This window comes from Stegodyphus dumicola, chromosome 1 (assembly GCF_044657685.1).
Source record: "Stegodyphus dumicola isolate Sdum_Otavi_A_Nest chromosome 1, ASM4465768v1".
In the NCBI taxonomy this organism is placed as follows: Eukaryota; Metazoa; Arthropoda; class Arachnida; order Araneae; family Eresidae; genus Stegodyphus; species Stegodyphus dumicola.
This window is the reverse complement of record NC_140768.1, coordinates 16,115,707-16,141,143: the sequence shown is the minus strand read 5'-3', so window position 1 is coordinate 16,141,143 and position 25,437 is coordinate 16,115,707. Positions and strand designations below refer to the sequence as shown.

General features: G+C 35.1%; 1 protein-coding gene across 4 annotated transcripts in view; it reads left to right on the top strand.

Moving 5' to 3' along the window:
- LOC118203275 (solute carrier family 52, riboflavin transporter, member 3-A-like) overlaps positions 1 to 25,437 on the top strand; it is an 87,269-nt gene that overhangs the window by 39,721 nt on the left and 22,111 nt on the right. For all 4 annotated transcript variants that reach the window (XM_085813048.1, XM_035375549.2, XM_035375547.2 and 1 more), the window contains exons 2-5: positions 486 to 676; positions 9,058 to 9,299; positions 14,709 to 14,988; positions 22,080 to 22,262. In XM_085813048.1, the coding sequence (XP_085669174.1) occupies positions 486 to 676; positions 9,058 to 9,299; positions 14,709 to 14,988; positions 22,080 to 22,262 (896 nt within the window). The remainder of the gene's footprint in view (positions 1 to 485; positions 677 to 9,057; positions 9,300 to 14,708; positions 14,989 to 22,079; positions 22,263 to 25,437) is intronic.

Genomic DNA, 25,437 nt, shown 5'->3' with positions numbered 1-25,437 from the left:
GAAGCTGTTGAAAGCTTGAAGAAATTTCCTTTGCAGGGAGAGCTGTATAATGAAAAGATTGTGGAACTGGCAAAAGTTGTGATTCCCACGTATGGAGCCATTTGACTTCTCAAAGAACAAGACACCAACCAAAAGATCATTTGCTCCGCTCCTTTCCTAAATTAGGAAAATACACTGCATGCCCTGAAACTGGGAAATTCCCCCTTGTTTCCAACCCTTGGTATAAGCCATACGCTTGCATTGTGCTAAGAACTATTGCATTGGTTTTAGCATAAGTTCTTGACAGGAGACTGGGTATTCGTGTATTCAGATAGCAAGTATACGTAAGAGTGACCAAAATGTATCAGTTGACACAACTGAAGATAATTTTAATTGAAGTCTCACCCTATCAGTTCTACGTACCATACTACTATACACTATTTTTATATATACAAAAGCTTTTAGTGACTGGATTTGGTTCCTGAATTTTTGTTTCTTCTTTTCAGTTTGTACAGTGTCAGGTGGATTGAAGATGTATGATCTGAAGCGACGAGATTTCCGAGTAGATTTATTGAGTGCTCTTTTTGGCTTAGGATCCTGGATCGCAATGACGGGTCTCTGGGTAGAATTGCCTGTCCTTGTGCAGAGATTGCCAGAAGGGTGGGCTCTTCCTTCGCAACTGGCACTTTTCTTGCAGGTAAGATGCTATTAATATGTTAAGTAATATCTTTGATTCCTTCAAATTCGTTAATCGTTATGGGTCCAACATTGGGCAAATTGCAAAATCACAGAGAATTCGGAGTTTCTTTATCGACTTTCTATTATTTTAGTTACGTGATTATTGAAGGTGTTAATGGTTTCTTTTCTATGAGTAAAATACATGAAATATTTAATATGGTAAGAAATGAATTTCTCCAAATCACTAAAATAAGATTCTGTTAACTCAAGGTCTGTAATTTTTTTAAGGTTTTGCCAACCCTTATTTATTTCTATTATATTAGTTTTATAACTGATGGGTTTTCTTGATCAATTTTGTATCCTAAAGAAGTTACAAAACAGCTAATAAATGAACAAATTCATCAAATTGTTTAAAAAATTCAGAGGTCTCTAATGAAATTATTCTGGCAAAAAAAATTAAATTAAATAAGTAAAAATACGAAATACCAAAATTTCAATATCCCAAGTAACAATTTTTGAATATACAGATTTTGCCCCAAAATAAAGGACTGTGCATAAGTTTCCCATTTATTTTTAAATCTATTATGTTCCCATTTATTTTTAAATCGGGAATTAAATAAATCTGTATTTTCATTATAAGAGCTAACTATAACTTTGAATGCGTGCTAGAGATGAAGGATGCAATTTTTTTTATGACGTGGGTTACACATGGTTAGAATACTAGTATGACTATGGGGCAAGATTGCTTTTCATGATGAATGAAGTAAAATGAGAAAAACGACAGAACTTTTACCATTTCAAAAAGGGCTTATTTTCGGTGCCCATTTAGCACAGGGACTTCGATTTTGAAGACAGCAAATCTCACTGGGTTCTCAAAAGCAGACATAGCAAAGGTTTCCAAAAAGACCACAGTCCTTCTCTAGAAGACGTAACTGGTTCGAGCATAGTTTCTCAAGAGAGTGATCGGCGTCATCTCCGACGAATTGTACGGCAGAACAGAGACTCTACCTTTTGCGTCAACTAACACAGATCGTTAACCAAGGATCTTCCCAACAGATTTCAGCTCGAACCATGCGCAGAGAATTGCAGAGGATAGGAATGCATAGCCGGGTGCCTGTGAAAAAAACCACTCATTTCTGCCGAACATGCAAGAACTCGTTTTCAGTGGTGTCAGGAAAGATGACTCTGGACATCTGAGGATTGGAAATGGGTAATGTGCTCGAATAAATCATGCTACACCTTATTTTGCAGTAATGGAAGACTTCAAATTTGGCGAGAACCCTATGAAGCCATGAATCCATCTTGCCTTACTTGCACTGTGCAAGGGTCGGATGAGAGTATCATGATATGGGGCATATTCTGCTGACAGGGAAGCGGTGTCTTGGTGTTCCTCGAGGGTAAACAATCAGCCATGAGATACCTAGATATACTGGCAAATCAAGTGCACCTTGCAATGTTACATTTTTACCTTGATGACGACAGATAGATAGTTCATGGGTGATAATGTAACTATACATCGTGCCAGAAATGTTCAAAACCAGTCCCACTTCCAAAACCTTCCCTGGCTAATGCATAGCCCGGATCGTAACCCCACAGAAAATGTGTGGGATATGGTGAAAAGACGCATTCGATAGCACTCTCCTCTTCCATCGAATTTACATGATCTAAAAAGCTGCATAGCAGTGCATGGTATTTTCTGGACGTAAATGCACTCCGTAAGCATGTAAACTCAATGCTCAAATGAATTAGAGCAGTTTTCCCTGCAAAAGGGGGTCGAATAAAATATTGATTTGGGGTTTCTAATTTTCATTGTCCAGTGTGTGTATCTTACGTGATGCATTTTACTTTGCATTTACAAAGCAATACTTAAAGAAAGCTAATCAAAGATTTTATTTATAATTATTGAAATGTATATGATTGCGATTTGAAGACACTTCAGAAGTTTTCACAAAATAAGAGCCCAAGTCAAATGTTTCATTATATGAACCTCTATAAATCTAAGCTTGGCACTTTAAAACCAAAAAAACAATTGTGAATCTTCATTAAGGGAAAAACGTGTCTGGTGCATTTAAATGTATTCCTTCTTTTCACGATTCATGTCATAAAAATTTGTCGATTTGTTCTACTAAGCTATCATAAGATTTTTTTAGCAGTTATCTGGTAAAAATAAATAGAGTATGAAAAACGCAATATTTGATAACTTATCTCAATAGGAATTGCTACTGGAGTCCTCTACCTCAGCTCTGATCAATAGATTCAGTGTACTTGGGTATTATTATCACTAATATTGCATTTTCTATGTTATCTTTATGATAAGTATTTATCGCACAGGATTTATATATGCATCTCAGTAATTGTTGTCATACACAAGTCAAACAAAGCCCATCAGCGACAGAGCGGTAAAGTCGCTGAACACTGGTAGTTTGGTCCGAGGTTCGAAACCCGCGAACGGGCTGGCTGCATGGGCGTTTTCGTGGTTTTTCCCATGTGTAACGTGTATACGAGCCAGTTTTCCTTAGAAAGTCCTTCACGAAGACATCCCTTCCCTTAGACAGATAGCCGTCGAAACTTTACGATAATCACACACAAGTCAAACAAAAGTGTTTTGTTTCGTCGTTAATTTTTATTTCTTCTTTAATAATTGTGCTTTTGTCAAAATTATTTGATTTAGAAAGCGCCTTGTGCTTCGAATAGTTCACTTAAAAAACTTATAATCTGACAAATGTCTTTTATATTTATACGAAAAAGAGTGGCAGTCTTCTGTTATAATTTAAGGTCTTATCAAGCCATAAATATAGTACTCTTCTGTCGTAATGCTACGCGATGGTTACGAATATTGATGTTATTGTCTTATCAAGCCATAAATATAGTACTCTTCTGTCGTAATGCTACCCGATGGTTACGAATATTGATGTTGCTTAAAATCTGTGTAAATAATGAGATTATCAAAATAACGGGATTTACAAATTATTATTTTGATAAATAATGAGAATTACAAATTACGCGCTTAACAGCAAAACAGAATCAGAAACCTTATTTATAGATAATGTCATCTCAAGAAAACACGCCTCATTATCTAAAGCGACAATTTAAGAATGAATCTAGTTTTAGATAATGTATGAACTATACATTACCTTAAAGGAGACACAATAAAACGCGAAATTCAAATGATTGATGAATATTTCAAAAATATTTTTCCAAACTTTGCAAAATATGTATACGTACGCTGCATGCGTATCAGCATACATTTACATGTAAAAAGCATATCAAATGCCACACTTCATCTAAATAAGTGAGCTCAAAATGTACTGATGCGGTTGGTCTTGATTTTACACGTATATACATAATATATATAATCATATGTATTTACTTTATTTAGCAATAAAAGACATTTTGTATTATCTATGACAGATTCGCTTTTTATTTCCTTGTACGAAGTAAAAAGGAAGTATTGTAATAGCGAAAAGTTTCAGGCAGCATATTTCAACGAAATATCAATTTTGACTGCAATCGAATGCAATTTAATGATGTTTTTGCGTGATACCTGTACGTAAGGACAGAATAAAATACTCTTTTCTTTCAAAAAATTATAAAACTGCTTTGAAAGGAATTCTAAAGAGAATTTTTCGTGGCGTCTGTACGAACGTATGTACGTATCTCGCATCACTCAAAAACGAGTAGCCTCAGAACGTAGAAATTTTGTATCTAGGGAATGCAGACGTGCACCTGGTATTTTGGTTGCAATCGGCCGCACCAAACGTATATAAATATATTTATATATATATCCACTCTGTTACCCGGCTCAGTGATCTCAGTTTCTTTACTCTTATATGTTTGTAAATTGTACATTTTTTGCTTTAAAAATGATTGAATTATGTTGTTTTTATCTTCCGGTTAAGGATTTTATGCCTTTAGTAAATCTATGTGCAATATTTTTGGAATTATCAGCAATTTTAAAGTTGTTTAATTGCCGCTAAGCCTGTTTTTAATGGCGCCATTGATGTTTACATTTGAAACAGCAGGATAGTGGATTTGTTGCCAATCTAGAGGAACCGAGCTTCGCAACAACAAAGATAACGCCTTCATTTATTATTGCCAATTAAATACTGCTTAATCATTTCTGGAATTTTTTCGAGGAAATACGTGTTTAAGATTTTCTTCGTAATTTTTAATATAGATATTTTGAGTTTTTATGTATTTTTGTCTTCTCGAGAAGTGAGAACTCAATTTATTGAATGAGAAATACTCAATCGTCTGTGAAAAACTGTTTCTTTTTTGTTTTGTTTAATTTCTTTTATACATCATTCTAGCTTTATTATAGTATTTGAATAGAACATGTGGCAACGATTAGATAATTATATTCTTTAAATGATATAAATTTTGTGCATTCGGAGTTATTATATGAACGAAATATAATACTGTTAAGTGAACCTAGCGCCAGAGTGTCGCTATGGTTAAACAAAGAGGATTTTAAAGAATGCATTTATTTTATTGTGGTTTATGCGCTGTCGGCGAAGTAGATTTAATTAAATCCAATAAGTTTAAATGAAATGCAAGAAAAAATGCTTATAATTTAATATTCCGTACAAGGAAGTCATGTGGTGTACACATCAGATTTTTTCAACTTTGTTGCTGGCTTCCCTCACATAAATTTGGAGCCGTCTTTTAAATAAATCTTAAAATAAAAACAATTATATAGATTCATGGCAATCTAGAAGCTTAGCATAACATAAGCGTAAACATATAAAGTTCCTAATAAAATCTAATTAAGTCTTCTGAATACGCATTTAATAACCTCTTGTAAAATGCAAGTGTTAACTTATGCGAGTAGCAAATATAACGTCTTAGACATTTCATAAAAATTCCGCGGTTTATTGCTTCAATAATTGTCGCATTTATTTTCAGAGGCCTTATTACTCTGTTAAAACCATTTCCTTCTAATGTTTCACCGATTTACCTAGCTTTTAAATTAAAATCTCTTATCTGTTCTATTGAAAATTTAGGAAATTGTACTTCTTAAAAGCTTGGGAAAATATTCACACTTGAACAACACGTGATAATTGTCCAAGAATCTCTTTTCAGAATTTTACAGTTCATTCAACATCAGTTATTAGGCACTGCGAAATTCAATCAGTAAGATTTGCCCATTAAATTGAAATCTAGTATCATAGCCAAAATATTTGATCTCACTTTGCTTTCGGGATTAGTCTGCGAATTCAGGAGAACGGACTAGTGTTTTCGAATATTGCATTAAAATTATTAAATCGTATTTTGCGCAGCGCTCTTTTCCGAATTGATTGAAATACTTTTAATTCAGTTCTCATCAATTCATATAGCAAGCTCCTTGATTTGGATCAATAATATTTTAAATATGTCATCATGAAATTTAATAAATGCTTGTTTAAATCTTTCTTTTATTTGAATAAGCTGCAGTTTAATGTACATAACCCAAAATATATTGCAAGTAAAAATTTTAACATATAAAACTGCATGTCAATCAACCGGCAAACTAAACTACAAAGTCGCGGAGACTTTGTAGAGAGCTAAGCTCTTATGTTCGTTATGAATGAGGGAAACCAGGAAATATATATGCATTCAGTCCACATGTCGGGTTTTGAAATCACGTCGAACTATCAATTTTAAGTTAGGCAATCAGAATAGCATTAATGTACACCAATTCACTGAAAGTGATAGCCTACCTGGTGAGTGTTTAGTGGTCGTTGTTTTTGTTGTGACTTAGCTCACTTGTCTGACAGGGACTCACTGTCCCCAGGGAACGGGCCGGAGAGTCTCCCACCCCTCTTTCTGACCACACAGACCACACGAGAGGACATTCGTCTCATCATATATTTAGAGTTCCCACATCCTGCAAACACGCTATGCATTTACAAACATCCATGCGTCCTCCGCGGTTCAAAGGCATTCCCTTCGGTTCTTCAGTAGACTCCCTACCACCTAAGCGGTCGTTTAATGTACACTGAAGTGACAAAAGTCATGGGATAGCAATATGCAAATATACAGATGCCAGTAGTATCGCGTAGAAAATGTATAAATGCAAAGTGCTTCGGCGGGGATTTCATTTGAGTTCAAGTTATTCATGTGAAGAGGCTTTGACGTGATTATGGCCGCACGACGAGAATTAACAGACTTTGAACGCGGAATGGTAGTTGGAGCTAGACGCATGGGTCATTCCATTTCGGATATTAGGGAATTCAACATTCCGAGATCCACAGTGTCAAGAGTGTGCCGAGAGTATCTAATTTCAGGCATAATATCCCACCATGGACAGCGCAGTGGCCGACCACCTGCACTTAACGACCGAGACCGGCGACGTCTGCATAGAGTTGTCAATGTTCACAGATAAGCAACACTGCGTCAAATAACCGCAGAAATCAATGTGGGACGTACGAGGGACGTGTCCGATAGGACAGTGCGGCGAAAGTTTTCTTCCTTGGGCTATGTCAACAGAAGACCGACTCGAGTGCCTTTACTGACAGCACGACATCGCCTGCAGCGACTCTCGTGGGCTCGTGAGCATATCGGTTGGTCCCTAAACGAATGGAAGACCGTGGCTTGGTCAGATGTGTCACGATTTCAGTTGGTCAGAACTGATGGTAGGGTTCGAGTGTGGCGCAGACCCCACGAAGCCATGAACCCAAGTTGTCAACAAGGCACTGTTCAAGCTGGTGGTGGTTCCATAATGGTCTGGGCTGTTTTTACATGGCATGGACTCGCTCCTCTGGTGCAACTGAACCGATCATTGACTGGAAATGGATACCTTCAGCTACTTGGAGATCTCTTACAGCCATTCATGGACTTCACGTACTCAAACAACGATGGGATTTTTATGGATGACAATGTGCCATGTCACCGGGCCACAATTGTTCGCGATTGGTTAGAAGAACATTCTGGACAATTCCAGCGAATGATCTGGCCACCTAGATCGCCCGACATGAATCCCATCGAACATTTATGGTACATCATCGAGAGGTCAGTTCGTGCCCAAAAACCCTGCACCGTCAACACTTTCACAATTATGGACGTCTATAGAGGCAGCATGGCTCAATATTCCTGCAGGGGACTTCCAACGACTTGTTGAGTCCATGCCACGTCGAGTTGCTGCACTTCGCCGGGCAAAAAGAGGACCGACTAAAGATTAGAAGGTATCCCATGACTTTTGTCACTTCAGTGTAATAATAGTTTTAGACTCAGTAGTCATGGATTTGTATTTTCTATAATATTTTCACACCATTGGGGAAGGGGGGCTGCTTAAAATTTTGTGTGGTTTTTCCTTATGAGTAAGTTGAATACGATCTAGTATCGATCCATGAAGATAGCCCTCGTCTTAGAGAGACTACCTTAGTGTGCTTTGTCATAATGATGCCGTATTGGCCTTTTCGAGATTAATTTTTCCATCTGACGTACTGTTCAATGATATTCTTCTGTAATTATTAGTACTCTTTAAGTTAAAATTTTGTTGCAACCCGTATATCAAAAAATTATTTTCTCAAATATTTTATAAGTTTTCAAAAGCTAAAAATACGTACATTAATAATGTTCTCATGGCATTTTATTATTTTACAATTATAGTGTAATAATCATACTAAAAATTCATTCAGCTGGAAATAATTTTCATTTTTAACTTTCCCAAATAATGTAACAATTTGGCTATGTGTCAATGTTGGTTTAGTTTATTTGATTATGGCAAAGCAAACAAGGGCTGCCTAGCTAAGGAGGGCATGCCTTCACGGAGGACTTAAGGTGTGTGTATTTAATTATGGCAAAGCACACTAGGGCTATCTGCCTAAGGGGAGGGATGCCTTTCGTGGAGGACTTTCTAAGGGAAACTGGCTCGTATACACGTTACACATGGGGTAAACCACGAAAACGCCCATGCAGCCAGCCCGTTCGCGCGATTCGAACCTCGGACCGAACTACCAGTGTTCAGCGTCTTTACCGCTCGGCCGCTGGTGGGCGGAGGACTTAAGGAAAATTGGCTCATATATGCGCTACAATTGGAGATAACCACGGAAGTTCTTGTACAGTCAGCTTGTTTGCCAGGATTCGAACCCCGGACTGAACTACCAGTGTTCGGTGACTTTACAGCTTGGCCTTTTGTACGCTTTGTACGTTAATACTAAAACTTACCAGTGTTTCCTAGAACACGAGTTATATAAGATTAATAAGGTCATTTTTAATATGCGAATAAGATAATATTTTTGAATATTTTTATAACATTTTGCGTAAAATGTCATTTATTATCTATTAGTACCAGATATTGTTTCCTAAACTGGTATTTTATTTTTAATTATGTACAAATATAACGTTATAAATTAATATTTCCTGAACAGTATGTAGATATTATAAGTTTATCTTATTTAACACTAAATGTCTTTATAGGTGGCCAATATCGGGCCAGTAGCGTATGGCTTCTTCCATCACTGGTGGCCCAAGTGGGTGACGGAGCGTTCAGCTACTCATTTTCAATTAGGAGTTGGTGCATTATCTACTCTCCTTCTAATTTTCATGTGGTCCTGGACTGTCAATGGTATAAGTTTGGCCTTTTTCTTGCTGTCTTTTGGCCTATCTCTAGTGGATTGCACTTCATCTGTCGTCTTCTTGCCGTTCATGGCCAACTTCAAGTATGTGAGATTTTTCATATTTCTACAATTTTAGTTTCATCACTTTTAGTTGAGAACAAGTTTCTGTTGTTATTTATACCAGGGTGATCGAAAAGAAATTGAACGACATGAAATTCGGCCCCCTACCATTTTAATTTATCCCTGCATTCTGAATTATAAATCGAAGCTAGGACATGCATCATAATTTGAATACATGTTGGAAGTATTTTAATTGAGAACTGTCCAGCCGTTTCTGTGGTTCTGCATTAATATCCTTTGTGGAATCCAAACGACGCTGTTCCCACTAGAATTTCAGCCTAAGAAATGAATAATAGGCCTACCAGTGGCCGAGTAGTAAAGTCCCTGAACACTGGTAAGAACGGTCTGAGGTTCGAGTCCTGCGAAAGGGCAGGCTGCACGTTAGTTTTTGTGGTTTTCGAGCCAGTTTGCCTTAGAAAGTCCTCATCTTTTCCGTGTAGTGCCTTAGGGGGGACTACGTAAATAATAATAACAGTAAATAAATAAATCATGGCCATGTACACATTTCCTATTAGTTAAAAATTGGGCTAATCTTTGGAATATGGTAACAGGTAGTTTGGCGACATTTTGGTAGGGCGATAAAGGTTACTAGCTAGGACTTTAGCAGTGTACATGGATATAGTCAAGAGTGTGCGCAATGCCATTTTTGTGCAATTCTGGGATGTTTTTTTAAGTGAAAATAGGTCGACGTGTACATAGATGATACCATGTATGTGCAATTCATAAGAACGCGGCAAGCAGTGGGCGATTCTGCACTTTGTCTCAATTTCGCACCTAATCTTCGTCATGAAAGCACTTTTGTTTCATAAAAGTTTTAGCATAAGCGTAATTCGGTTAGCAGATTGTTGAAAAAAAATGATTATTAAAAAAAAAAAAAAATATGCTTTTACTTCGTGAAAATAAAATGGCGTCCAAACAAAAACTAGCAGGTTGCTGTAGCAGGGTTAATCGCCAAATTTTCGCCAAAAATTCGCCAAGTTACCATAATTCAAAGATTAACCAAAAATTGCGATGCATTCAGAGTGGTGTGGCTTTGTGATAGTGATGAAGCAATTCGTTTGAAACCTAACAACAGCTGATGACTCAAATGAACGACAGAGATCTTTTTCCGGATGCTTCAGAAACAAACAGCGAAGTGCATAAATCGTCGTATACATTGTCTCATTCTGGAGAATGATTTCCTTTATTACTTTGGTCCTGAGAGATTTTTAGTGAGAGCCTTGTTATTCGCCGTGTCGCAGTTATGTATCAGATTGTTTTCCCTCGATTTGAGAATGTAGGAATTCAAGTCGGTTTGCATTGGGTGCATTACGATAATTATGAATTTATAGTGAAAGAGAGTCGCATCGATGTATAAATATAGAAGGAGATTTCCTTGAAAGGTATCAATACCAGCTTTAATTCAAAACAAATCCCCTTTTTTAAACTTAATTGGCTTTACCCGTTTACGTTTTGATAAACCCGATACAGCGAAAAGTTAATTAGTTGGAATGTTGTGTGATTTCTCGTATAAATACTAGATGACCCGGCAAACCTTGTTTTTCCATATACATTATTTCTAGGGAATATTTTGGAAGAAAAAAATAACTAACTTATTGTAAGTGTGTGAAGATGTGGTATACTATAACTGAGAAACTGGCTTGCGTATGACCAGAAGGAAATTGCAAATGCGTGATTCTACTGTCACGACAAAGCACTATTGCTTATGAGGAGTTTGGCTCAAAAATATCATATTGTTAATTCATTTATCGTCAGAGGTTATGGGAGCTTACGACAAAAATCACACGATATTTGACGTCACATGCTACTTTTTGCGACTTTTCGATTCTTCTCTTGCCCTTTTTTAGCTCAAAAGACATTTCTAGAAACATTGATTATCATATTTAAATCCAAGATTTTTCCTCGATCAGAAAAAAATATTAGTGAAGCTGTAACTTTTATTATTCAGTGTAGTAATTCTTTTATTATTCAGTGTATTCAGTAAGTTTAAATTCTTGCTAACAAATATTGTAAGCTAATTGTACTGCGCTTGTTTTATTCTACTGAAATTTGCCTGCAGTGGAAACAGTTGGAATCAGAAAAACTGAATTACCTTACAGTTGTGTAAAAAAGCAATAACACAATACCAAAATAAAAACCATTTTGCATTAATAAATCGAAACATAAGGTGGTATATTCAAAGCACTTACAAGAAATTGGAAAAATGCCATTATCGGCTCTTGCAAATTCAGCGAAACAGAAATGTTTCTGTTTCTTAAACACGAAACAATCATGCTAAATAAGATTCCAGTTATATATTTTCGATACTTTAGTTAATGATTAATTATTGATTAAAATTTATCACCATTTTTAACACTGGAAAAGTTCAAAATAAAGTCAATGCTAAAAGAAAACACGTGACATAACAAAAATAAAGCTGCTCCTTTTCACACTTATATTTTATCCTTTGTTTCATTTTATACTGATCTTCTTATTGGTTTCCATCACTAAGCCGTTATGTCGTTGTTCGAAATTTAATTTTATAGTTTTCATACACAGCTTTCTAAAGTTTTAAGCTTTTGTTTCTTCACATAGAATCTAATGGCATTATAATATTTTGGGGGTAATATTCCGGGATAATTTTCGCGAGGTTTTTACCTTAACTATGACTATGATAGGTATTCAACCTCTGTTTTCGTATATCAAGACCGCATATTACCCTAAGATATTTTGCCAAATAAGCCAAGGTTTCCTCGCTTACCCACGCTCCCGAGGTCAGAACGTGAGAACTGAAAAGTAAAATAGACAACATATTTTATTGTCATCTATAGTTCATTTAGCACTCAGAGCTTTTGTGTAAGTCATTTAAATTTTAATGAATGCAAATAAACATGGATAAGGAGACCACTATTCAGGAATTTAAAATTCCATATAAACCTAGTCGGGCTACAACTAGCATATTAATTCCGACCAAAGCTTATTTAGAATAAAATTGGTACTTAGGTATTATCCCGTCGACCATGAAAATTGGTTATTATCGAACCATGAAGGTTGGTTGCGATCGTGCCAAAGATGCACTAATCATTCCTGAGGAATTCTGATCACGCTATTTATCTACAACTCTTACAATAAAGTATTCGTTTGTCTCTCTACAAAGTCCACCAAAAACCATCGCTGCGAAAGTATTCTACTTGCTTCATTTTGCGGCGATTTCTAAAAAGGCTTTAATTGATTTATTTTATTAGGCCCCTCTGATTTTAGACAAAGCGCAGTCTAGACCTCTGACCGGCCAGAGTTTTCGCTAAGAAAGCACAAATTTCCAAAAAACTACTGCGAGAAAAAATTATTTTCTTGATCTTAATACAAAATTCTTTTTGTATTTTATACCTGGATTTTGTACTTTTAATATATTATCTTAATTTCTGTGACGTATTTCAAAATGCACGTATATATACGTTCTTACAGATATCACAACAAATATTCTAGGCCGTATATACACGGCCTTGCCGGTTGGAAAGCTAGAATACTCCTATCATTACCACTACATTACTATGAACACAAACTGTCCGGAGGTGAGTATTTCAATCTATGAATGCAAATAAACATGGATAAGGAGACCACTATTTAGGAATTTAAAATTCCATATAAACCTAGTCGGGCTACAACTAGCATATTAATTCCGACCAAAGCTTATTTAGAATAAAATTGGTACTTAGGTATTATCCCGTCGACCATGAAAATTGGTTATTATCGAACCATGAAGGTTGGTTGCGATCGTGCCAAAGATGCACTAATGATTCCTGAGGAATTCTGATCACGCTATTTATCTACAACTCTTACAATAAAGTATTCGTTTGTCTCTCTACAAAGTCCACCAAAAACCATCGCTGCGAAAGTATTCTACTTGCTTCATTTTGCGGCGATTTCTAAAAAGGCTTTAATTGATTTATTTTATTAGGCCCCTCTGATTTTAGACAAAGCGCAGTCTAGACCTCTGACCGGCCAGAGTTTTCGCTAAGAAAGCACAAATTTCCAAAAAACTACTGCGAGAAAAAATTATTTTCTTGATCTTAATACAAAATTCTTTTTGTATTTTATACCTGGATTTTGTACTTTTAATATATTATCTTAATTTCTGTGACGTATTTCAAAATGCACGTATATATACGTTCTTACAGATATCACAACAAATATTCTAGGCCGTATATACACGGCCTTGCCGGTTGGAAAGCTAGAATACTCCTATCATTACCACTACATTACTATGAACACAAACTGTCCGGAGGTGAGTATTTCAATCTATTACTGTTTTGCCAGCCTTGTTTAGGTGTTCGTTTTCCCATTGGACGGATGTTAGTTCTGTGGTTGAGTTGTTGAGTCTAGCTGAGTCTCAGCTGTAAATGAACTGAACGGCACTCACAAATGCGAGTTTGCATATCTCAAACTCAATTCCTTCCCAAATACAAGAAAAAATACAGTAATAACACTTAATTCTTATCTTTGTTCATAAAAACAAAAGTGGCTTATCAAGAATCGCTCCGGTAACATCAAATCAAAGTGCAGAGGTTATGAATATGTTGTGACGTCAAGCTTATCCATAATAAGCTCTAAATCAGCGATTTTCAACTGGTGGTACTCGTATTGGTGATAATTAATTTCAAAACTCTCATGAAGAAAAAGAACAATTGATAGAAATTTTTTGTGATTGAACTCTAACTGAAGATTGCAAAAATAACGCACTTGTTAACTTTAGGCTAAACTGAACAAAGAAGTTTAAAGGCATTTCAAATAAGATCATTAAATTTTTATTCCCTTTCTGCACAACCTATTTTTGTGAACAAGGATTCTCTTCCATGTTATATTTTAACAAAAAATATACCGAACAAAATTAAAAGTGGATCCTAATTTACGGTTAAAGCTAAGCGAAATATGATCAGATATAAAGAAATTGATCTCTCTTAAATAGGCCCAAATTTCACAGTAAAATTTAGAATTAAAGTATTATAACTTAAATTTTGATAATTAAAATGGTAACCAAATTTTTAATCTAACATTTTTATGAGCGCATATTTAATATAAATAGCCAAGAGGTTGTGAAAATGGCAAAATATATTTTTTAAAAATATTTCTATTGAGAAATTGAAAAAGAATCATTTCAAAATGTAGTGGTGGTACTACAGTTTTTCAATTTTTGTTTAGATGGTTCAAGTTAGTCGAAAGGTTTAGTAGCGCTGCTCTAAATCATGCTGCTTAGAGACTATTTCAGAATCGACAAGATGATACATAAGTACCATAAAATGTTTCATAATCATAAAGTGGTTTTAAAGCTTATTTAAAAGGATATCTTTTAATGATTCGTTACTGCTCAGTTTATCACCTGACCGTAAAATTTATGTCATGTTATTGTTTCAGGGCATGCTACCTAACACCATATTTAGTTGGGGAAGGTTTGAGTGGTCTGGTGCCAAGCTTGGTGGCTATTGCTCAAGGAATTGAGAATCCAGAATGCGTCAATGAAACCAGAACTAACATTGTCAATGGAACAAATATGACGCATTTCGTACAGACCTACCAAGTCAAAGAACCTCGCTTTTCACCAGAGTGGTTCTTCGCCATCTTGCTGGCTATGGTGTTATTGAGTTGGTTAGCTTTCATTCTCCTCGACAAGCTTCCATTTTGTCAGACAGAAAAAGTAAGTTTTCGAATGGTGTGATAAATCTTCCTAAAGTCCTTTTTGCATCAATGCAACTCTTACGTTTTGGCAAAGATCACAGAAATGGTTTAATTATGTAATGCTAGACGTTTGATGGCTCTTTGCCTTTCTGTTCAATAACCTATCAATATATCAAGAAAGGTATGCGGAATACAGTATGCGTGTCAGATTTTTAAATATAATACTAAGTATGTAGGTAACTCATAAATATCTAAATTCAAGCAATTAATCTGTCAATGATAACTGTGAAGTTGCATGTGAACAGTGAAGAAATTTGAACGTTGTGTACGTTCTGAATTTCAATTATAATAAAACGTGTCTTGTGTTTCTTTATAGCAGTTACGTATATTTCAATAATAAAAATCATTTTGTGAGCTGAAGTTTGCAAAATTAACATATATGGGAACTGCGACGTACTGCCTGTGGGCCTATATGAATTACTCTATACATTGAAACACTTAAATATTGGCCTACCAGCAACCAAATAGTAAAATCGTTGATCACTGGTAGTTCGGCCAGGTATCAAATCCCAACGAAGCCAGCTGAATTGGAGTTTTACGACTTTTCCACCTGTGTAGGGAATACAAGCTAATTCCTTTAAGGGGACTCTTACGCCTTAAACCCCTCATGATCTTCGAATATGTGACTGTTGCAAGAATTGCGATATTTTATTTATTTTAAAAGCAATTTCTTCCAACATTTTACAGCTGACTGCATAATATAGCTGCTTTGGAAACTAGTAACCAGAAAGTTTGTGTTGCCACAAATATTTTTGTAATTTAATCCTCTTTGTGACAAAATATTTCGCCATGTTTCCACTTTGCGCGCATGATATTTTAAAAATGGCTCATGGTACATACTTGAAATTTGATGGAATTCTTTATATGGGCACTATTTTCTAACTGAACCAACAATCTGATGAATATTTCAATACTGAAAAATTTTATGGACGAAAACATTACAAATTTTTTTAATAAAATACATTTTATAAACTCAACTCAAAATAAAATAAAAATTTAACATGAAATTTTTAGAATTTTAGGTTCACAGTAGTTTCCAAATGTTATAAAAGCTATATATTAAATATGGAATTAAATTATGAAACAAAATGTTTTAAACTAGTTGGAAACATGACGAAGAATGTTGTCACAAAGCGGATTAAATTATAAAAATATTTGTGGCAACACAAACTTTCTGATTACTATTTCAGAAAGCAGCTACATTATGTAAAAAGTTGGTTGTAATTGCTTTTAAAATAAATAAGTTATCCCAATTCTTGCAACAGTCACCTATTCGAACATCTTATGGGTTTTAAGGTGTATGAGTCCCCTTAAAATATCCTCCACAAAGCCACTTCCATTCAGAGAGCCTTTCAGTGTTATGTCGTGATATAACTAATCCAATCCAAGTCTTGTTCAAATACTAGGATTCAGATGTCTAAAACTCCAGTTATCGGAATCTTTTATTTTGTTTTCTCACCTGAATACACCTGGAACTACACTTTCTCTAATTGAGCCAAAAGAAATAAGTTTGTTGTTAATTTATTTACGTACTGTCAGTTTCATTTCTCTTTCCCACCAAAGCCCTTATCAGAACGTATATATTGAAAAGTGGTAATTGAAAAGTGGCATTGAAAAGTGGTATTGAAAAGTGGAACGTATATATATATATATTGAAAAGTGGTACTGTAAAATTCGTAATGCCGTTAAGTATTGGATAGGAACTACATCTATCTAGACCCTATCGTATAATGAAAGATACGCACATTGAAAATCTTTAGTAGATTTTTTACAAACACGAATGATGGTTCGTTCCATTTGTTCTACAAGTATTATCTTTGTTGTATGTAACGGAAAGAATACAATCATCCTATTTCAAATCTCCAACAATAATACTTTTGCCTGGTAAACTTATTTCCCTATTAGCATTTTTTAAAATGTAGGAAATAGATTTCTTGCAGGATATACCAAAATGAAAAATAGAATAATGTTTTTTAGTTATAAGGTGATAAAGGAGTTCAAAATATATAAATATACTTAAAGAAATAAACTTCTTAGTAAATAAATATTTTTTTATATATGAATCTGTTATGTTATAAATAAATGCTGTTTATATATAAATCTGTATATATTAAAAAATTCAATAATAAAAAATATTTTGTGAGCTCAAGTTTGTAAAATTAGAATCTATGAGTATGAAGTATTTCTCCCGCCTTCTTAGCATGCCTTCATGGTGTAGCAGTCAGAACACTCGGTGGGCAATGAGAGGTCCGTGGATCATGTCCCGGCTAGGGCACTGCCCATTTTTCACGTCTTCTACTTTCAAAATATTCTAATGTTCATACATGGGCACTACGACGTACTTCCTGTGGACTTATATGAATTACTCTGTATTAAAATTCTCTAATTAAGAACCTTAACTATTTTCATGCGACATACAATGCAAAATACAGCTCTATTGAAAGGAAGTGTATTTTTATATACTTCGTTTCGTTACAAAAAGAAAGCTGCGCAAATATTTGCCCATTTTAATTTTTTAAAATAGATGTCGTTTTATTACTTATTTTAGTTGTGAAAAAGTAATTGCCTAGTATGGAACAGTTTTAATTACTTTTCGTGCATTAAAATAATACGAAGAATAAAAATTTATGAAATTTGAAATATTTTATATAAGCTGAACCTGACATAATACGGTATTATAATGATTCAAATTGCACGAGTGAAAACATGATAAATAACTTAAAATTGTTTGGATTCTAGGCTTAGTGAAAACTTTTTCCCGGTGTTGTTTAGACTTCTGTTCGAAGTATGTGGTTTGGTTTATTAGATTACGGCAAAGCCCTCAAGGGCTATCTACCTTAAGGGAGGGAGGCCTTCGTGGAGGACTTTTTAAGGAAAACTGGCTCGTATACACGTTACACATGGGGAAAACCACGAAAACACCCATGCAGCCAGCCCGTTCGCGAACCTCGGACCGAACTACCAGTGTTCAGCGACGTTACCGCTGGGCCGCTGGTGGGCCCGAAGTATGTGAACTAACTGAATATATTGTCACTATTTTAATACATAAGTTGTTAATTAAACGGATCCTAAAACTGCTGAGATCTGAGGTCTCAAATGGAAATAAAATCCAGTTTCCCGCACTTATGCTGTATCAAATGAGTTACTCGAATCCATGAATTCCGTTTAGTTTCTTCTTTGGATTATTTCAATTTAATTATAAGTTTCGAGCAGTTTTAAAACTCTACTATTTACACTATTTTTAAAAGTACCTCCACCTAAAGCCTCCTCCCTTAGAGTTACTTATGAATTGCCAGCCTGATATGACCGAGATACCCTAGACATCAGAGTTATAAGTCATAGTATAAAATTACCTCATCATAAGTCAGAACCTTTAAAGTCATAAATCAGAGTAACTCATAAGTTAGAGATCTTATGAGTTATCTTATAATACAGCTCTATTGGAATGAAGTGTATTTTTATATATACTTCGTTTCGTTACAAAAACAAAGCTGCGCAAATATTTGCCCATTTTAATTTTTTAAAATAGATGTCGTTTTATTACTTATTTTAGTTGTGAAAAAGTAATCGCCTAGTATGAAACAGTTTTAATTACTTTTCGTGCATTAAAATAATACGAAGAATAAAAATTTATGAAATTTGAAATATTTTATATAAGCTGAACCTGACATAATACGGTATTATAATGATACGGTATTATAACTACGGCATTATAACTACAATTTACGGTATTATAACTACAATTTACGGTATTATAACTACAATTTACGGTATTATAACTACATAATACGGTGTTATAACTACAATTTACGGTATTATAACTACATAATACGGTATTATAACTACAATTTACTTACTTGCAGATATGTAAAGTTTAACAAACTTGATTTGTCTACCCTTGATAGGTTGCAAATAGAAGACTGATTTACTTTACTGCAATAACCTTTATAACTTAGGCGAACTTTTAGGAGGAATTTACAATTTTGAAATGATTTTTCATACGTGTTCAATGAGTTTTTCATATGTTTCATACGCGCTTACATTCTACTTACTTGCAGGGATCTGAAGTTTAACAAACTTTACTTTCTTCACTGTTGATAGGTTACAACTAAAATTCATGACTTTCTTGTAATAACGTTTATTTTCTTGTAATATTATTTATTTTCGTGTAATAACAGGCGAACTATTTTGTGAATTTACAAAAATCAAAATCATTTATTTCACACTAGCCTACAATCTACTTGCAGGGATCTGAAGTTTAATATACTTTACTTTTCCACGTTTGATACGTTAAAACTAAAAGATTGACTACTTCCATGCAATAACTTTTATTTCTTAGGCGACCTGTTTTGGGAATTTGCAATTATCAAAATCATTCATTTCATACGAGCCATTTGCTTTTTTCTCCCTTTAGCCTATAGCGTTCCTCACTTTGTAAATGATAAGTTATTGTTGAATGTGAAGAATCTTAAGAACAGTTAAGCGAATAACCTCTTGATTTCGTGTGACAAGAAACAAGATGAAAAGGTAAATAACCCTTTATTATTCAAAAAAGATTTAACAGAACTCCGTCTTGGAGTGTACAATAAAAGCCGACACTTCGGCTTGAACTTAAGAGGCTAAGAAGTAAACTAAAACTAATTTAAACTAAAGAGATATAGCCGAAGCTATCAAGATTCTAACCGAGTTGGCCTCTTAACTCTAATTGACTGCAAAGCTATCAAGGGCCTGAGTAGTAACAGCTTTGCGAGAGAGTAGACAAAAAGGCAGACGCGCGCAAATCAGAAACTCTGATTCTCTCTCCATAAGACCAAAGGACTTCGTGGTTAAATACCGCTCTTCCTCATTATGTATTCAGAGTGATTCCGAAACTACGTTCTGGCCGGAAGTAGTAAGTTGAAGTTAAGAATTTGACAGGAAAGGAACTTAAAACTTTAAAAAAAATTAACATAATCCTTACAAGCCAATTTTAGCTTGCTACTTACTTTCAGCCAAAGTAAGTAGTAAAGGTTAATTGCAGTGCTAGTGGTTAAGTAAAAGGTACTTACTAGTCTCGAATGAAGCACCATAACCGACAGACAAGTTGCTCTAAACAGAGTGGTGCTAGTTCTCTGGGTCAGCATGGTGGCCTCTCATCACCCAAAACACGAGTTGCAATTAAACGAACTAGATTTTAAACTATATTTCGCATAGTTTAAAGGCATTACTTTAAAAGTTGTTAATTTACATGACCCTCCTGTCTGGAGATTGTACGTGATGTGAATCAAACAGAAGTTAACACAATGCAAATTAAACTCTACGTAAAACTTAACATAATTCTCTCAATCTGACTAGTTTAGTTTTCTTATTTTGATACGATAAAGTGCGTTTGTGACACAGAAATCGAGTAATCGAAGCCACGAATTTCTGATTCTTTTTTTTATTAATCAATTTTGATGATTAAGGACATGCTAATTTTAGGAAATTCTTGGAATCTCTTTAACTTATACATAAGAAAATTTCCTGTAGGAAATTTGCATGATAGTGGTTTTCCTGATAAAAATAATCATTAAGTAGTGTGATGCCATCCGCCAGTTAAACAAAGGTATATTAATGGACAGCCATATTATTCAAGTACTTTTTACCAAAGAAAGCGTTATTATTCTCTTCAAATAACAGCAGCTTTTAATGGGTGTTTTCCTTGATTTTAAATGTTTATAACAGTTTTCAAATGAAAGTGTGTAAATATATGATATAATTATGTATAAAATTATTATTATTTGCTTTAAATATTTTCTAAATTAGCATTATAAACAGCTAGTACGAAATTTGGACTTGCTGAAAAAATGAATTCAGTTGATTAGAATTCTGTGTGAATATAATTAAAAGCACTGCTTTGATTACCTAAACTTTCTCGTGAGAAACTAGGTATGAAATTTTCATCACCACGTAATGACAAAAATATATTAATTAAAGCCAAAAAATTAGGATTCGCTTTCCAATATAAAAGAAAATACCAGTTCTTCCCTTGTAAAGATGAGTATATGTAGTAAAAGTCTGTATAATAAGAGCCCTAGGATTAAACTTAATTTTATAAATAAGAAAATTGTGCCTCGTAGTTTTTATGAAGTAAATTGTCTGTAATAAATATGGAGCAATTATTAGGTATGCTTGAGTGATTGAGAAATATAACCTAAAACTGCTACTTTATTGAAATTAATATCTGTTGTAAAAATATATGTAAACATAGTATGAACTGTAATTCTCTGTTAACTAGCGTAAAAATCTATTGTATAAGAAGAGTCATTCATTGAAGAAAGTCATCAAGAAGTTTTACATTTGCAACCTCTACTGAAGACATACAAATTTGAAATATATGTGAAGTAGTACCTTTTCTGGTTTCTAGCACACAAGTTAATTTAGCTATTTCTATGTTTCTTATTAATTAGAAATTTTATCTAAAACTGAAAAAAAATATATCTGTTAATCGTTCTTTGATGACGAGATGTATTCATGTTGGTTAATCTTTGAATTATGGTAACTTGGCGATTTTGTGGTGAAAATTTGGCGACCAACCCTGCTACAGCAACCTGCTAGTTTTTGTTTGGACGTCATTTTGTTTTCACGAAGTAAAGGCTTTTTTTTTTTTTTTTACTCAACATTTTTTTCCAACAATCTGCTAGCCGAATTACGCTTATGCTAGAACTTTTATGGAACAAAAGTGCTTAATCATGACGAAGATTAGATGCCAAATTAGGAGAAAGTGCAGAATCGCAAACTGCTTGCCGCGTTTTTAAGAATTGCACATACACGGTATCCATGTACACGTCGACCTATTTTCACTTAAAAACATCTCAGAATTGCACAAAAATGGCATTGCGCACACTCTTGACTTTATCCATGTACACTGCTAAAGTCCTAGCTAGTAACCTTTATCGCCTTACCAAAATGTCGCCAAACTACCTGTTACCATATTCCAAAGATTAGCCGTTCATGTTTTATAATTCTTAATGGTTTACGGAGACATATTAAAACAATGAAGATATGTGTCATGAAATTTTTATTTGATAGGTCACATGCTTTAAGGGGGAGGAATGCTCTGCTCACGAGATGGAAGCTTTTAATAAACCCACAGATATTTCCAAACATGTAAGCATCCGCTCGCCAAGGTATTCGAGAAGCCTTTACATCTATTTGTTGTTCTTGCAAGGCTGGGCTTCAGTGGCTACGTTCGGAATCTTTCCCGCCATTCAAGTAGGTATTGTCCAAGATTTCATTCTCCTTTGTTGAATCAATCCGAAAAATCTGTTTTCCATTCCATCAGCCGATTTTTTTTCTTTTTTCTTTTTCTTTTCTTTTCTTTTCTTTTTTTTTTTTGCATAGAAATTTTAATTGTACAATTTTTTAAGACTGTTTTTAACTGTATTTGGTATTTTAAATTTTTCTGTATTTTACAATGTTTAATGATAATGCTATACTTTTTATGCATTCTTGTCTTAATGCTAAGTGAGAACTGAATTAACGGAATGCAAAATATATCTTTAATGAAATTCGGAGAAATAAGTTTAAATGAAATGCAGCAAAAATGTGTAACATTTAATTCGCCATACAAGGAAGTCATGTGGTGACCGCATCGGATTTTCGTTTTTACTACCGTTCTTTATTTCAATGTTTTATCGATAATGCTCCCATAAATTTTCAACATAATTGTAATTTGCACTTATTTTAAAGAATCCGAGAAAAAAAATTACAGTTGATTTTACATACTCAAAGAAAAATACTTGTAAGCTAAAACTAATTGCTAAGTTCCCATAGATAAAACAGAATAAATAAGTAAATAAAAGTTACTGGCTTGATTTCTTTTATTACCGCGAAGCACGCGGGCCTATTTCCCTAAGGGAAGGAAAGCCTTTGTGGAAGACTTCTAAGGAAAATGGCTAGGGTCCACGATATACAAGAGAAAAGCACGAAAACGCCCGTGTAACCATCTCGTTCGCTTATCGAGATACCAGCGATCAGATACTTTACGTAAGCAGCTGGTGGTTTCAAATAAAAATAAAGATAGTTCAAAGTTAAATAAATAAATAAATAAATGGAAAGATTTGTGGGTGGGTGTGTGGATAGATGGAAAACGAACATAAAAGAACAGGAACCCAATCAACTTCGACATAACGTCGTCAGGAGGAGGTACTCTATTTTTACAATTTGTGAATATTTTAACTTGCAGTCAAGTTTATCAATTGTATGCAGTGAGATTTAGATGTTTTAAGACTACACAGCATTAAAAAGTAATATGTTTACGCAAGAGGAATTGAAAAATATAATTTGTGGGGTTTTAAATAAATATAAAGATATAAAGGAAATTATCATTGACAAAGAAGGAAAAAGAATTCTAGTCCTCAGCATCTGAAGTGATTGATTCGGAAAATAATGAATTGGATAATGCATTTGAACCTCAATTCAAAAGCTTCTTCAAATAATAAAGAAAGAACCAAAGCGTCAGTTTTATAGAGATTATAGAATAAAGCTTTGAATGTGCGAAAAGCAAATTTAGTTTGATTAAATATTTGGGTATAAGGAAACATTTTAAGAAACTGACTTGTTTGAGGGAAAATGAAATATATTTGCATTTTATATGGAGGAGCTTGTCATGTAACTATGCCGTTTGCTGAGGTTTGAAGCCCTATGGAAGTGCTTGTGTTCGGCGGTTTTAATGTCTGGCCGATACTGGACTTGTATTTCAGGAACTTTATTCAATTCAGTTTGCTGACTGCAACTGGTGTAAAACAAATTACATTTATTATTACCTAAAATATTTACTACTTTGTATGTCACTAAAGGACTACAAAAGGAAATACGAGGGTAAGTTGAAAAATAAGTTTCCCCTGTCGACTGTGGTCAGAGTTGTGTATGAAAGTCAAAAAATAGAATGAGACATTAAAGATATGACATACCTTTATTTTTCCACATAGGTACCAAGTACATTGAGACATTTATCATATCGCTTGATAAGCTTCAAAAATCCCTCCAGGAAAAAATCAGGGCTTTGCATATGGAAGAAGCGTTGAACGGCTTGTTTCACTTCAGTATTGCTTCCAAAGCGCCTTCCCCCGAGATTTTTCTTCAAAGCCGGAAACAGATGGAAGTCGCTTGGTGCGAGATCAGGACTGTATGGCGGATGGTGTAGGCGCTCCCAACCAAGAGTTGCAATATGGTTTTGCGTTGCCGTCACCGAATGTGGTCTGGCATTGTCATCCAATAGCAGAACGCCAGATGTGAGAAGGCCAGGCCGCTTTTTCCGAATCGCCTCTTTCAATTTCGACAGGGTGTCACAGTAGCGCGTAGCATTGATAGTTCCAACCTCCTAAAAGTCCAGCAACAAAACTCCTTGGGCGTCCCAGAAAACTGTGAGGAGCACTTTACCTGCAGAGGGAGTTGTCTTGAACTTCTTTCGGACAGGTGATGACGGATGTTTCCACTCCATAGATGCGGCCTTCGATTCTGGCGTGAAATGGTGGACCAACATTTCATCCCCCGTCACAATCCGAAACAGAAAGTCATTGCCATCTTCATGGTAACGCACGAGATGTTCCAGCCTGACCCCATGCGTTGTTCCTTGTGTGTAAAGGTCAATTGTCGGGGCACCCATCGTGCTGACACTTTTCTGTATCGAAGAATGTCGTGGATGATGTTTTGAGCTCGCTCATGTGAGATTCCAAGTTCTTCCGCTACTTCATCGATGGTGATACGCCGGTTCGCTCTAGTCATGTCATCCACCTTCCTGACATTTGCATCTGTAGTGGCCGTGCGCGTCCGTCCAGCTTTCGGTATATCCTCCACTTGCTGACGTCCATCACTGAATGTGCGACACCATCTCCGCACCATTTGCTTCGACATCACACCTGGCCCATAGACTTCCACGAGGCGGTTATGAATTTCTGTTCCTGATACTCCACGTGCCCATTCATAGCGGATAACCGCTCTCACTTCCTCCTTTGACCACGAATTCAAAACGCACCTTCTCTCCATACCTACCGGAGCTCAAATGAGAGGCTGGTTCCCGCTTTGCGCAGGCACTGCAACAGCGCCATCTGCTTGATTTGCAGCAACCTCTACCCAATGGTATATCGGTGACTTGCGCGTTTTCCTGCTGTGTCGCCTTTCGCCCATAGCCTTTCAACTCTTCTTCCATATGCAAAGTCCTGATTTTTTCCTGGAGGGATTTTTGAAGCTTATCAAGCGATATGACAAATGTCTCAACGTACTTGGTACCTATGTGGAAAAATAAAGGTATGTCATATCTTTAATGTCTCATTCTATTTTTTGACTTTCATACACAACTCTGATCACAGTTGACAGGGGAAACTTATTTTTCAACTTACCTACGTAGCTTTTGACAATAAAGTACATTATTGTAAAATTTCTTTTA